Source organism: Sorex fumeus, unplaced genomic scaffold (genome assembly GCF_029834395.1).
Source record: "Sorex fumeus unplaced genomic scaffold, SorFum_2.1 ptg000030l, whole genome shotgun sequence".
Taxonomy (NCBI): Eukaryota; Metazoa; Chordata; class Mammalia; order Eulipotyphla; family Soricidae; genus Sorex; species Sorex fumeus.
Window position 1 is genome coordinate 30,331,181 of NW_026606087.1, and position 15,469 is coordinate 30,346,649.

At 42.6% G+C, this 15,469-nt stretch overlaps 1 protein-coding gene across 9 annotated transcripts in view; it reads right to left on the reverse strand.

Annotated features, from left to right (window-relative positions):
* Positions 1-5,536, reverse strand: part of PICALM (phosphatidylinositol binding clathrin assembly protein) — a 121,945-nt gene extending 116,409 nt beyond the window's left edge. For 4 of the 9 annotated variants that reach the window (XM_056115895.1, XM_056115896.1, XM_056115889.1 and 1 more), the window contains exon 1: positions 5,137-5,336. In XM_056115895.1, the coding sequence (XP_055971870.1) occupies positions 5,137-5,266 (130 nt within the window). In that variant the 5' untranslated portion in view covers positions 5,267-5,336. Of the gene's footprint in view, positions 1-5,136 lie in introns of all 9 variants that reach the window. The other 5 variants (XM_056115897.1, XM_056115892.1, XM_056115893.1 and 2 more) reach the window with 3 other exon arrangements.
* Between the last annotated feature and the right edge of the window lie 9,933 nt (positions 5,537-15,469).

Sequence of the window (15,469 nt, forward strand, 5' to 3'; positions counted from 1 at the left end):
TTGTTATATCTGCTACTACATTCAATCTGTTGCTGTAAGACCACATAGCTTCTGGAAATTGCATTCTACACGTGAAAGAAAATGAAAAAAGCAAATACAGTCTTAGTACATCAATATGCTTCTGAACCACAAACACATGATGAAAAGATTTTGGGGACTCTCAGGAGCATGGTAGCAGCAGTCCAGAGAAGGAATGAGACTAAAAGAGAAAGGGAAAATTCTGGAGGGATACTGGTACTTTGGTGGTGGTTGTGGTGTGATTTTAAAGAGGTTTAAAAAGTCTTAAAACATGAACACTCATACAATGTAAACTATCTCAAAAAGGAAAAAGAAAAAAACGCAGCCATAAATAAGTGTGTATGGTTTATCTACTCCATAAATAGAAAAGCATTATTTTAAAAGACCCAAAAAAAAAAAAAAGCACAGACCTGATTCTAGACTCCTGGGTTCAAATACTACGTTATCTCCTTCTAACTATTCAACCTTGGGCAAACTGCTCAACTCCCAATGTGCCTCAGTTTCCTTTCCAGTAAAATGGGTATAATAAAACTGCTTTCACAAGCAGTTAAAATAAGGGCCGACAGTACAATAGTTAAGGCATTTGCCCTGCTTACAGCAGACATGAATTCAATGCCCAGCACCATATGGGACCCCTGATGACCACCAGGACTGACTCAATATGCAAAGAACAAGCTAATAAATGTAAATTCTGCTATAAATGCCCAACACAAAATATTTACAAATATCTACTTGTTAAATATATATGGGCTAGAGCGATAGCACAGCAGGTAGGGCATTTGCCTTGCACACGACGACCCGAGTTTCATTCCTCAGCCCCTCTTGGAGAGCCTGGCAAGCTACCAAGACTATTTCACCCGCACAGCAAAGCCTGGCAAGCTACTTGTGATGTATTCAACATGCCAAAACAGTAACAAGTCTCACAATTTGTTGTGAGACGTTACTGGTGCCCGCTCGAGCAAATCAATGAACAACAGGGGGACAGTGCTACAGTGCTAAATATATATAAAGCTTAAGTACAAGAATATTGCCCTAAATTCTAACTAGAAAAATCTTAATATCCTAATAACTTAGCAAATGTGATTTTTAATACACTCTTTTAATTTAAAAGCGAGAATAGGACTGTAACTTAAACTTACCAAATACCCTTAAAGAAATACCAATATTGAAATCTAACTGCCTAGAACTAACTCCATAAAAAGGACCATATACACAATGAACATACAAAATTCTAAAAGGTCAAATCTAAATTTCAATTCTCTGGAGAAATGTATAAAGCAGTTTAGCTGGGAACACACTGAGACAGAACACAAAGTAACGGAAATGCCACTTCATCCACCAAACAAACAGGAAAAGCAAATACTAAGCCTTTACTTTGAAAATCTAACCCCTACACTTCTGGAGAGGGCTTCCAACTCTTGCCAAGAGGACTTTAAAGTTTATTTTTCTTGCTTCTTTATTTTTAAGGGAGAAACCATGAAAGTGAAGCATTTTGGACCTGCAGATAATACAACAGGAATACCTTTCCATGCCTTATGGTTAACTTTTGTATATTCTAAATAACAATCAGCCAAAATAAACAGTTGTATTTAAACCAAGACAAGTCTAGTAATTTAAAATACATTATTTTAACAATAAATGCATATTTAAAGCATCTTAATATTTTATTCAAGTGCTTCACAAGAGAGATAAACTAAATCATTGTATATGAAGTTTCACTTATCAGTCACTCCAAATTAAACTTAAAAGACACCAATAGAAATTATTAATGTTAATTATAGTAGATATAAAAATGCTAAAAATTAAACAGATCGTTAACTCTTAATATTCACGATCACACTGTCTTTGTTCATTGATTTGCCTGAGCGGGCCCAGTAACATTGTGAGACTTGTTACTGTGTTTGGCATATCAAATATGTCATGGATAGCTTGCCAGGCTTTACCGTGAGGGCGATACTCTCCGAGAGTAGCATGCTGAGCTCTCCGAGAGGGGCAGAAGAATCAAACTCCAGTCGGCTGTGCAATCGCTGTGTACCCGCTCTGCTATCGCTCCAGCCCAACTTTTAATATTATTTTTAAAAATATGTCCACTAGTGTAGTCTAATTACACGGATATTTTAGGATTTACAAATTATCTATCAGGCAGCTACCAAAATGGTCATGGCAGAATTCTTCTAAAATTACTCCCTATCGAAAAATATAGAAACCTACACCAAGGATATCTTTTAAAAAACTCATTTACAAAGCTCTACTACAAACCTTGTACATTTGGCATATGTAGTCAAATCTTACAATTACTAGTTTGATTATACTATTACCATTTTCTATAATTCAGAGATATTAAGGGAGAGAGTAAATCAAATAAAGAGGAAATATGAATTATGTGATCCACTCATATAAATAACCTTATATCTAAATATTAAGTACAAAATAACTGCCTCATAAAACAACAACCATTTGGAAAACCCAAATTATTTTATTTCTAAACAAAAAAAAATTTGGGAGGAAATCTTCACAATGTAAACGCCAAGGCTAGTAAATTAAACAAGTATTGGGGGACGGAAGAGTACTTTTATCAAAAAACAAGACCAAAGCTTATAAAATTAATTAGAATCTTTAAAATAAAATATAACTTTAATGTCTGTTTATAAATCACTACATTTTAAGCATTTATTTATACCCTTTTTAAATGAAGCTAGAAACTACTAACAAACATTTGTGGTTTACATCTCCTCAGTTTTGAAAAACTAAGAAGAAAAAGGTCAATACGAGCCTAGCAAACTGAAGTACTTCAATTTTAAGGGCTGCAACTCTTCTATCTTGATAATGCACATTAGAGGCCTGAATCAAGAGTAAGTGTTGGGGGGTGGGGTTATAAATGTTTTCACTGTCACTGTCCTTCCGTTGTTCATCGATTTGCTCAAGCGGGCACCAGTAACGTTGTGTGTTACTGTTTTTGGCATATTAATACACCACGGGTAGCTTGCCAGGCTTTGCCTGTGCAGGCAAGATAACTCTTGGTAGCTTGCCGGGCTCTCCAAGAGGGGATGTGAACCCAGGTGGGCCTCGTGCAAGGCAAACAGCCTACCCACTGTGCTAAGTTTATAAAACATTTATAAACCTTTGACACCGGGGATACTAACACTGCTTTCTACCAACGCGCAAAGCAAAAGACCTTCATTAAACAAGTACTCAATGCAATATGAATTAAGCCATAATTCGTGAATTAAAACAATCACTGCTTAATAAAGAAAGCCCCTGCTTGGCAAAGTATAGAAACCATCTCCACACTTTAAAAGCCAACAGGAAATGCAAAAATCGTAAGCATATTTTTGTTAAATACTAACATTTGAAAAACAAAATACTTTTCATTAGACTCAATTAGAATTAATTAGGTTTCCAGACATTAAAGGGTACAAACAAGTCTTCAACAGAAAAAGAAACAAACCTTCCTAAAAGAGGTAAAAATTTGAAAGACCTGAGTCAAGATGCAGAATCTGTCTTATGAAAGTTTTCAATTTTCTGGAAACAAAAAAGGGTGTGTGGAAGATATTTATGAGAAGACTTTCGTGAGAACTGGTTACAAGTACATTTTTAACAAAGTAAGAAAAATTGTATATATTCTAAAACCTCATTAAAATTATTTTATAAGTTTGTTCAAAACCAAGTACTGTCAGGAATATTCAAATTCTAAAGACATGGAAACTTATTCACACAATGGTAAAAAAAAGGAACTACAAATGTGAGACTATCCTCCAAACCCAACACCGGCAGTAGTTTTACTAGGGAAAAAAAAAAGGCTCAGACAGATAAAACTGCAAGTAAGTATCACCTCCTAAAACTTAACGAATACTTTTTTTTTTTTTGCATCTTTGGGCAATAGTTTAAAAACCGCTACATTTGAAAGAAGACCTTATAAACGTAGGACTTTAAAAGCTGTTCTTGTTATTATCATTTTGAGTGAGGAAAGCATAGCAGTAGTTTCTTTATCTAAGAGCACCCATCATCAACTAGAAAGGAGGAAATAAGCAACCAACAGAAACTTAAATAAACCATAGGACTGACAGATCAAGTAAAGCAGTCATTTGAATGGACATAAACTACACAAATACCAGTGCCAGCTAGATAACCAAAATAACACCTAAGGCTTTCTAGTGTACTGTTTCTTAAGTTTCTAAGTGTCACCCTCTAAGTATGTTACTTTCTAAAAGAAGTGATAGCTTAAAAATTGAAAAGGGGGTGGGGGGAACCAACGCATCCTGCATGAACACATCAGAGTAAGAACCAAGTCGTATTTTCTTAACGTGTTCACCGCGGAGGAGCAAGTCGATATAATGCGTTTGTGTGAGTGTGCATGCGCGCGTGTGTGTAAGTCTGCGGAGGAGCAACTGGATATACTGCGTGTGTGCGTGTCGATATAATGCTTGTGTTTGTGCGCGCGTGCTTGTCAATATCATGCGCGCGCGTGTGTGGTGTGGTGTGGTGTGGTGTGGTGTGGTGTGGTGCGGCGTGGTGCGGTGTGGTGTGTGTGAGCGCGCGCACGCTCAACGACTTGTCCCGAAAGTACTTCAAGATCCGGGAGGAATTCACAGGTGTCCCTTCCATCCCCCGCCCCCGGCAAACACTCCGGCCAAAGTCCAGAGAGAAATCAAAGCAGGGCTGTCAGCGCCGTCCCCGGCTCGCCTGGACCGTATCCAGCGCGTAGCCGGGGGCGCGGGGCGCCGAGCGGGGCCGCCCCGAGACCACCTCCCCAGCCCTCCCGGGGCAGACGGGCCGGCGGGGCGGGTACCGGGCAGGGCCGGCGGGGCGGACGGGCCGCCGGGGAGTTGCTGTGGCGCTGAAGAAGCCGTCCCCCACACGGAGCCCAAGTGAAAACTCGGCCACCGAGCGTGCTGCTCTCCCGGCCCGCTTCGGGCGACTCGGGGGCTCGCGAGACGCGGGGTCCGCGCTGCGTCTCAGTGAGCGCCAACGGCCCGGAGCCAACCGCCCGGACCCAGCCCCGCAGCCGGCCCGCGGCGGCCCCCGACCCCCGGGCCGGCCTGACAGCCCGGGCCGCCCCCGCCGGCTCGCCCCCCCTTCCGCCCGGAGACAATGGCCGCGCGGGGCCGCGGCACTCACAGTCCAGGTGCTTCTTCTTGGGCCCCATGATCTCGTGGGTCGTGGCCTTGCATACTGTCTTGGACACGGCCGAGCCGGTGACACTGTGCTGCGCGGCGGTGATGCGATCCGTCAGGCTCTGGCCCGACATCGCGGCGGCCGGCGGGGCGCGGGACCCCCGAGCGCCGGAGGACCCCCACCCCCCAGCACCCCCCACCCCCACCGGCTCCTCGGCGGCCGGCGGGCTGGGCGGGGCGCAGGGCCGCGCGCGGCCTCCCGGCCCGGAGAGCGCCGGCCGGGGTTCCCCGCGGGGTCCGGCGCGGAGTCGGGCTCTCCCGGCCCCCGCCTCGGCGCGGCCCACCCCTTCCCTGGTCAGCTGGAGCCGGGCAGGGGCAGAGGGACCGGCAGCCGCAGGAAAATGGCGGCGCCAGGCTCCTCCTCGGCGCTTTCCGGGCGGCCCCGGTCACGTGATGCGGGCGCCGCCCCTTCCCTTCCTCCGCTCCCCGGCGGCCGCCCGCGCTCGCGCCTGAGGGAGCGCGGGGCGGCGCCCGCGGGCGCGACACAGCCGGCTGGGAGTCGCGGGGAGCTGCGCGCCGCGCCCGGCCGGGGGAGGGGCGCGGTAACAGAGAGGGGGCGGGGCGACGCGACCCCGCGGGACCCGCCCCGACCGGCGCCCGGGCTGTCACCTGTTTCTGCCCGGCCGCGGAGGCGCCGGCGCGCGGCGGCCCGGCTAAATTTAGAGGCTGGCGGCCGCGCTCCCGCCGGCGGCCGGGGACAGGAAGCGCATAGCTGCTCTGGAATCCGAAAGGGGACGGAGGGCGTGCCCGCCGGCCTGACCCTACCCGGCTGACCGCCGGCCGCAAGTAGCCGACCGTAGAAGGCTGGGAGCAGAGGGTGGCCCCTCGGCCCGCCGCCCCCGCCCGGCGTGCTCGGGGAACGCGGCCTCGGGCGGGGACGCCGGCGGGGGAGGGGGGCGCCCGGGCTCCTGGGGTCCTGTGAGTGAGGAAGCGTCGGCGGACCCTTGGAGCAGCGGGACCCCCGCTCACCCGGGCAGGGCTACGGCCGGCTTCGGGAGAAGTGGGTTGGTCTGCACACCCCTCTGCAGCCCCGTCCGGAAGCGCCGCGTATTAGCTGGCGACTGCTCGAAAGAGGCGACCCCAAGGGCTCGGCGCTTGCGTCTCCTGAGTTTAGCGATTTCCAGAAACAGTCTCTCCTTTTCCCCCACTGTGGCCGGTGAGAACTGCAGCACGGACTGTTGGCCGGCGAAGTACAGTTCTAGACTAGCAGGCTTTGTTCCGGCCAGGCCGGTCCCCAGACTGCTGGCCCCTCGGCCCGCCAGCGGGCGTCTGCGGGCGCTGCCCCTTTGCTGCCGCGTGCCTGTCAGGCAGTGGCGTTCACGGGTTCCCGAGAAAACGTGAGTCAGCGCGACCCTACTCCTCCGGGCACCGCTGAGCAAGTGACAGCTTAAGCCGAGCCTCTGGTCCACTCCCAGTGGGATCGACGTGAGCGTTCAGCTACCAATAAATACTAGATCTTTCGTCTGGTATTGAAGATGGGAGTTACCCCTAGCGCTCAGCAGGACGCTTCCGGGGCTGTTTCAGTGTTGCTTTCATCAAAGAGGTTCTTTCAAACCACCTTGGCTCAGATAACTGTGGACTTATTTTTCTTATGAATCAACTAGCTTCCGTTAGAAATAGCACTATTTTCCCCCAAAGGCACATTTTACTTTTTAAATATGTAAACAGTTCACGTGCAGATGTAGACTGAAAGGTACAGAAGAAATTTAGAAGTTGATGGGGAATTGTTAGGTAGAGAATAACTACTAAGTTATTCAGTCTTACATGGTTACATTTTCTGTGTTCTGTTTTCCACTGTCTTAAGAAACAACTTTTCCGGAATCCTACAGATGCCTCAAACTAACTTACGAGCTAAACTAAACTTCTCTTGTCTTTGTCCATTCAATATATTTAATTCATATCCTTTTTTTTTGTTTCTTGTTTCCATTCATTGCCACAATACCTTTCAAGAATACAGTTTAGAAACCTGATTCATTCTCATCTCTTCTTCCGTATTTTTTCATTTAGGCTACCCTTACTTATATCTTAAGCAAACCCATCTGTTTTATTAACCAAATTGGGTTGATTTACCACTAGTTTACGGTGCCTATATAATTTCCTGAGTAGTTTCACGGTTTTTACTTTACCAACTCATTTCCAAAATTCTAGTGCTACCATACTGACAAAGTGACCCCTTCTGTCTGTACCCTCATATTCTTTGAATATCTAGGAGTGATATTATGGGATCACGTTATTTCCCATTTTAGTTGTGTGTGTGTGTGTGTGTGTGTGTGTGTGTGTGTGTGTTGTTTTGGTGACACTTGACTGTGTACAGGTCTTAACCGTGGTTTTGTACTCAGGGGTCACATCCAGAAGTGCCCAAGGGACCAAATGTGGTTCCAAGGATGGAATCAGGATTGACTTTAGGTAAAGCAAGCTCCTTAACCCCTTTCTGGCCCATGCCTTTTTTTTTTCTTCTAAAACTCAGCTTGCTCTTGTTCTTGTTCTGTGAGTTTTATTCTCCTAATCAGTAGTTTGTCATTTATATGTGCTGATTTTTTTCCTTCTATGGAAAAACTTTTAATTTGATGTAATTCCATTTGTTTATTTTGGCTTTCTATTCCCTTGCCTTTGAATTTGGACATACCTGAGGTCAGTGTTCAGGAATGTTTTTCATCTGTGTTTTCTTTGTGTTTTGTGGCTTCAGGTGTTACATCCAAGTGTTTTAAATTTGAATTGAGCTTTGTTTGAAGTGTAACTAATGGTGTATTTTTCCCTTTTTTTTTCTTGCGTGTTGCATCCAGGTTTTCCAGAGCCATTTTTTTTTTATTTTTTTATTAGTGAAACACCATGAGGTACAGTTATAGACTTATAAATTTTTGTGCTTGGGTTTCAGTTATACAATGATCAGGTACCCATCCCTCCACCAGTGCCCATCCTCCACCACCACGGGTCCCAGCATCATCCCTCCCACCCTCCATCCACCCCCCCCCACCCTGCCTCTGCGGCAGGGCTTTCCCCCTTGTTCTCTCTCTCTTCTTTTGGGTACTGTGTTTTGCAAGAGAGGCATTGAGTGGCAATCATGTTTGGTCTATAGTCTACTTTCAGCATGCTTCTCCCACCCTGGGAGGATCCTCACAACACCCTTTATTTGGTGCTCTCTTCCCAGAGCCATTTTTTGAAGAGACTTTCCTTTGCATGGTCTTGTATCCTTTGTCATGTCCGTTTAAGTTTGTTTCAGTGCACTCCATTCTATTGGTTTTTATATCTGTTTTTGTTCTGATATCACACTGTTTTGATTATTATTGCTTTGTAGTATAATTTGAAGTCATGAAGTGTGATTCTCCCCCCATACTCCCACACACACTTATTTTCCTTCTTTCCTCTCAGTATCACTTGTTTTGATGGCTTGTGTCCTTATAAACTTTGGAATTATTTATTCCAAATAAATTTTGGAATTATTTATTCCATTTGGGAAAAAATGCCATTGTGTTCATTGTGTTATTGATAGAAATTAAATTTAATCTCTACAGTGCTTTTGGGCTGGAGCGATAGCACAGCAGGTAGGGCGTCTGCCTTGCACGCAGCCAACATGGCCGACCCGAGTTCGATTCCTCTGCCCCTCTCGGAGAGCCCGGCAAGCTACCGAGAGTATTCGATATGCCAGACACAGTAACAACAAAGTCTCCAATGGAGACGTTACTGGGCCCGCTCGAGCAAATCGACGATCAACGGGAGGGCCTTTACCTTTACCTTTTACAGTGCTTTTGGTAATATGATCATTTTAACATTGTGTATTGTTCCAATCCAAAACACCAAGATGCCTTTATATGTCTGTTTCTTCTGTTTCTTCTAGCACTTTCTTAAGTTTTTAATGTACAGGTCATTTACTTCTTTGTTAGGCACACTTCCAGATATTTTATCCTGTATTAAATGATTATAAACAGCATTAGTTTTTGTTGTTCTTTTGGGAGGCTGAAGGGTACCAATCCTGGAGATGCTCAGGCCAGGTCCACCAGAAATACACTTGATTACACTTGATTGTGCTGGGTGGAAGACAATCAATAACCAGGATCAAAGTAAGGGCCTTGTAGAACATTTGCTCTACACTATGACATATTTCTCTGGCATGCTCCTCTTAATTTCTCTTTCCTGTAATTCATTGTTTTCATGTACAGATGTCATAAATGTTATGTTTTAATTTTGTGTCCTGCCACTTTACTGTACTCATTATTTCTAGTAGACTTTTGATGGTTTCTCTGGGCTTTTCTGTTATCTATAAATAATGTCACCTATAAATAATGATAGTTTTATTTCTTTTTCAAGTGGATTTCATTTATACATTTTCCTTGCCTCATTGCCCTGATCTAACCACAAATTGAACACCACTTCTGTTGCTCTATCACAGCAACTTTTGTCATCTTTTCCCACTTAAACCATTCTGCTAATTTCTTAGCTGTTTTCTCTATCACTCATAGACCCATCCTGCAATTCAAATCTTTCTTAACATAAAATGTGATTATTTTTCATTAAATTAAACTTCAGTAGCAAACCATAACTCCTCTAGAGGGTCTCATTCAGGATCTCAACCTAAAGCTCTTTCTGATTTAGACCTGACTACTACCTGTTGAATCTAATCTTTCTGCAGACCAGTCCCCCACAGGCACTCAGTGAGTAGCACGCTACTACCTGTGTCTGGATATGCTATGTTTCATACCCAAACAAGCAGCCGTTGATTTGTTTTTTTTTGCATTTCTCTTGCAAAATCTGGTATATCCTGCTTTTTCATTTTTTTGTTATTGTTTTATTGCACTAATATCATAGGTATATAGAGATCTCCTGCTATTGATTCATGCTTAATATATACACAGTATTGTCTAAATTAATGAATAAAAGCACTTCACACCCATTTGTAATCACCATTTACAACAAATATACCCATTTTTTTCCATTCTTGTAGCATATCCATCTCATGATTATCTGGAGCTCTATTCTTATTTCTGTATTCGATTCGCTTATTCTATTTCTGCCTTCTCTGTGATACACATTACTAGATGCTAATTTATAAAAATGTGTGAGCCAAATATGACCCTAAGTTCTCATATTTTAAGTGGTGACATAGGAGAAAATAAGTGTGGGGAAGAAATGCTACAGCTGAATATCATTAATAATGTTTGTGACTTCAAAAGGAAATAAAATGAGGGGAAAATAACATATTTCTCACTTAAGACCACTCTCAAACCCTAAGAGCATATCAGTTCCCTATTCCCCACTCTTCTTAGATATTGGGGCCACCTAAATTAGAATGTATGTCATGCTTTCCTTTCTTTAGATATATTTTACAGTTCCAGTATGGCTCACATACTATTACACCAGTTATGTCTGTTGAAAGATGATATAGATAAGCTCTTAAACTGCCTACAGGGAAATTCACCTCAAAAGGAAAATTAACCAAATCCTTACCTAGCATTATCACTAAAAACTCTCTATTTACGCAGAATAAAAATAGAATACCTGATGTTGGGAGGATCCTCCCAGGATGGGAGAAGCATGCTGAAAGTAGACTACCCACCAAACATGATTGCCACTCAGTGCCTCTCTTGAAAACCATAGGACCCAAAAGGAGAGAGAGAGAACAAAAGGGAATGCCCTGCCACAGAGGCAGGGTGGGATGGGGGGACGGGGCGTGGGAGGGATGCTGGGACCCGTGGTGGTGGAGGATGGGCACTGGTGGAGGGATGGGTACTTGATCATTGTATAACTGAAACCCAAGCACAAAAATTTATAAGTCTATAACTGTACCTCATGGTGTTTCACTAATAAAAAAAATTTTTAAAAATAGAATACCTGAGCCATTAATAGAGCATGCTTAATTAATACTTAAGGTGCTCAAGTATTAAGTAGCTAAATAATGCTTAATTAATACCTAAGATACAAATCAAGTATAAATGTATTGAATTGGCATGTTAAATGTAAAAGATCAAAATTTTAACGTCAATGTTAAAATCAGGATATTAAATTTTTACCAATAAGAATAAAATGAAGATGGTTAATTCATTTGAGCAATGGGAGAATTATCAAATTTGAAGTCATGCACTCAGGTTCAAAATTTGGGGCAAATAATTCTAATTTCCTGAAATAAAAAACATTTATTTGTTGGATTAAAATAGTGTACATTTTGGGGATGGAGCAATAGCACAGCGGGTAGGGTGTTTGCCTTGCACACGGCTGACCCAGGTTCGATTCCCAGCATCCCATATGGTCCTCTGAGAACCCCCCGGGGTAATTCCTGAGTGCAGAGTCAGGAATAACCCCTGTGCATCGTCAGGTGTGACCCAAAAAGCCAATAAATAAATAAATAAATAAAATAGTGTACATTTTAAAGCTAGTACGATGCTCAGTGCCCAATTTTCATACAGTTAATAAAATCAGAAAAGGGCTGAAGAGATAGTAAAACAGATAGGATGCTTGCCTTGCACGCAGCTGACCTAGATTCAGTCTCTGGCATCACAGTCAGTGCCTCCTGGAGACCCACCAGAGAGATCCCTGAGCATGGAATCAGGAGAAAGCCCTTAGCACCACCAAAAATTAATAATAATAAATAGGAACTGAAGAGATAGTACAGTGGACAAGGGCTTATCTTGCATGCAATTAACCCTGGGTTAATCCCCAGCACTCCATATGGTCTCCTGAGGATCTCCAGAAGTGATCCTTGGCACAGAGCCAAGGATAAACTCTCAACATCACTAGGCATGGTCCCCAAAAACAAAAATAATAAATAAATGGAAGTTTGTCTGTTTGAGACTAAATAAAATCAGACAACAAACACATACTCAGAATGTACTATGGTCAAAGCACTTTTCTGGATTCGCAGGATAATGATATAAATTAATCCAAAGGTTCAAAAGAATGTATTAAGTAATAAGATAAAGTTATACATGAAGTGTTTTTAGAATGGGGGTGGGGGGGAATAGGATATCTTATTCTGTATGGAAGGATCAAATCTTTCTCAGGGGCAATTTTACCAAACCTTAGTTTTGAATCAAAATTGGAAATTTTGAGGAAAACAGGAGCAGTTATTCATGCAAAAGGAGCCATTTGAGGTTTGCAAATAATTTTGTATAACTGAAATTTTTTGTTTTTTATTCATTCAGTCAGCAAGAAGATATTTAATCCAGTACACATACATACTGAGAAATATTTTAAGACTCAAAAACAATAAATAAAACAGAGAAGTGCATTTTCTGCCTACGTTCAAAAGGAGCATTTTTAAAAATATATATGAAGGGCTGGAGCAATAGCACAGTGGGTAGGGCGTTTGTCTTGCACACGGCCAACCTGGGTTTGATTCCCAGCATCCCATATGTTCCCCTTAGCACCACCAGGGGTAATTCCTGAGCTCAGAGCCAGGAGTAGCCTCTCTGCATCGCCGTGTGTGACCCAAAAAGGAAAAAAAAAAACATATGAAACTTGCAGGGCATGAATAATCTAAGGAAAAAAAGACAAGGAAAGACAAGTTTGGCAAGTGAGAATATAATTTGATGACAAGTGAAAATGTGAGGTTACAATTTAATAGTGGAACATGTTCACTCTAGATGAGGACTGGAAGCTGTAAAGAGGAAAATGATACGCATAATGCTCTTTCAGTAATGCTATTGTAAACCACAGTGGTGCCTAAAATGATAAAAAGCAAAAAGTGTCTGCCATAGAGACAGGCTGGGTGGTAGGAGGGAAACGAGGGACTTGGTGGAGGGAAATTATACTCCTGAAACTCAATAATGAATAACTTTTTAACTTTTTAATACATGGTGATTCAATTTAAAAAAATTAAGATGGCATTTGACTTGCATGGATTGTGGGATCAGCAATGCAAATATTATGAATAATTTATTTTGCATAAAAGAAATATAAATACAATGATTCTCAGGTATGCAAAACTAGAGTGGCCAGAGAAAGTTTGAAGAAAATAACAAGATTTAAGAAATAATCTTAAACATGGCCAGATTTATCCAGAGATAGCCCCTCAGAATAGACAGCCCCATATTCTTTAACTAACATATTTATATGAAGCTTTACCCTCTTAGCTGTATTTTTGTTTGTTTGAGGGCCGCACCTAGCAGTGCTCAGGGCTTACTCCTGACTCTGCTCAAAGATCACTTCTGGCAGTGTTCAAAGGACCATATATGGTACAAGGGAAATCAAACCTGGATCAGCCACGTGCAAGGCAAGAGCCCTCCGTACTCCCACTACTATCTCTCTGATCCTGCTCTTGACTATTTTCTTCCCCCTCTTCTAGATTGAGATTCATTCTCTTGCCTATGGATGCCTTGTCTTTTATTTATGATCTTCCCAAGACCTATGTCCTTGACAATTAAATGTAAGACTAACTTATTGATATACTGATAAGTTAAACAGACCCCATACATGTTGGTGTTCAAAGTTCCAAATGTCAAAATAAGTTTTCAATGCCTTGTAAATTGTCAAGGCATTCTTTGTGCATTGCAGCTAATAGATAAATTATTTTCTAAATCTTAAAAACTATTTGTAAAGTCTCTGCTAAACTAAATGAATTATAAATGGTAATCTAATAAAAACAACAAGAAATTCTGATATTGAGAGAGGTCAGTATAATTACTGTGAAAAGCAGTGGCTATCTGGATTGATAGGTCCCCAGAAAAATAACATTCGTTCTTCCATCTTGGACTAAAGATTGACCAGAAGAAGGGAGATTGAGAAACAAGGGAGGGGGGAATCCTACAATGTAGATAATGAAATTAAGTAGTTCAGTTTGAACCACAATTTCTCAACATGATATTTCAAGGCACAGGTAAAAATCATATAAATTGAGGGCCATCACACAAGACTAGGGGGGCAATCGATAGGACAGGGGTCCACAGGAAGGAAACTAGGTTGGAAAAGGGCAATACCAGATAAGGGCTGAGAAGCACTGGTTTAGGTGGTCAGCTGTACTGTTTATATGTAATGTGAATGATTTAAAATTGTATTTAATCTAGTTTGTTTAGATCCATATATTGTAATATCAGAAACATACCAGTTTAACTTTAACCCTGCATTGTCCTGCATACATCTGTCAATTCACATACTTTATAAGTCTGAACTAACATCTCCCTAGACTACACTGTCTACCACAAAGATGCCATATAATTAACACTCTCCCAACGCTTGTATCTTTTCCTGTTTGCTTTTGAGACTATTATATGATGCTTACCCTTGTCAGTACTTTAAGAAATATAGACTTTAAAGACCTGTTTTTTGTTTGTTTGTTCTGGGGTCATATACCCCACTGTGCTCAGGTCTTACCCCTGTTTCTGTGCTCAGGGATCACTCTGGTACTCAGAGGACCATATGGCATGCCAGGATTTAAATCTGGGTCAGCCACATACAAGGCAAATACCATACACTGCACCGTCTCTCCAGCCCAAGAAATGCAGACTTTAATGATTAATAGGTTTACTTATCATCTCTTTATGGAGTATGGGAAACTGAATTCTGTTCCCCACTAGTTCAAAGATGCCTATGTCCTAATCCCCAGAACCTGTGCATTTGCTAAGGATGGGCTGGAGCGATAGCACAGCGGGTAGGGCGTTCGCCTTACAAGCGGCCAACATGACCGACCTGAGTTCGATTCCTCCGCCCCTTTCGGAGAGCCCGGCAAGCTACCGAGAGTATTCAATATGCCAGACACAGTAACAACAAAGTCTCCAATGGAGACGTTACTGGGCCCGCTCGAGCAAATCGACGATCAACGGGAGGGCCTTTACCTTTACCTTTACCTTACATAAAGGATACTATGGCATTGATCAAAGGTGTAGAAATTATTCTGGATTATCTGGGACATGATTCCATTGCAAGGTCCTTAGAAAGGTCAGGGGGGGATGGATCTGTGATAACAGAAATAGAGGTTGAAGGGATGTGGTCACAAACAGGAATATTGCTTCTGGAGCCTCTGTAAGGAATCAGCCTCATTGAGATCTTGAGTTTAAATCCACATGAGTGGGTCAGACCATTTTATGGTCTACATATAACAACAAAATTAAATTCTGTTTTTTTTTATTGTTGTTCTTTTGTTTTTTATTTGGGACCACACCAGGCTTGTACCCAGGACTCACTACTGGCTCTTGCTCAATGATTGCTCCTAGCTGTGTTTGAGGGAGCATGTGCAGTGCTGTGGAACTAGGGTTGAACGAGGCTCTAACATACAAGCCAAGCACCTTGATTCCTGTGCTATCTCTCCAGCCCCAATTTCTTTAGTTTCAATCCACCAATTCTGTATAGAG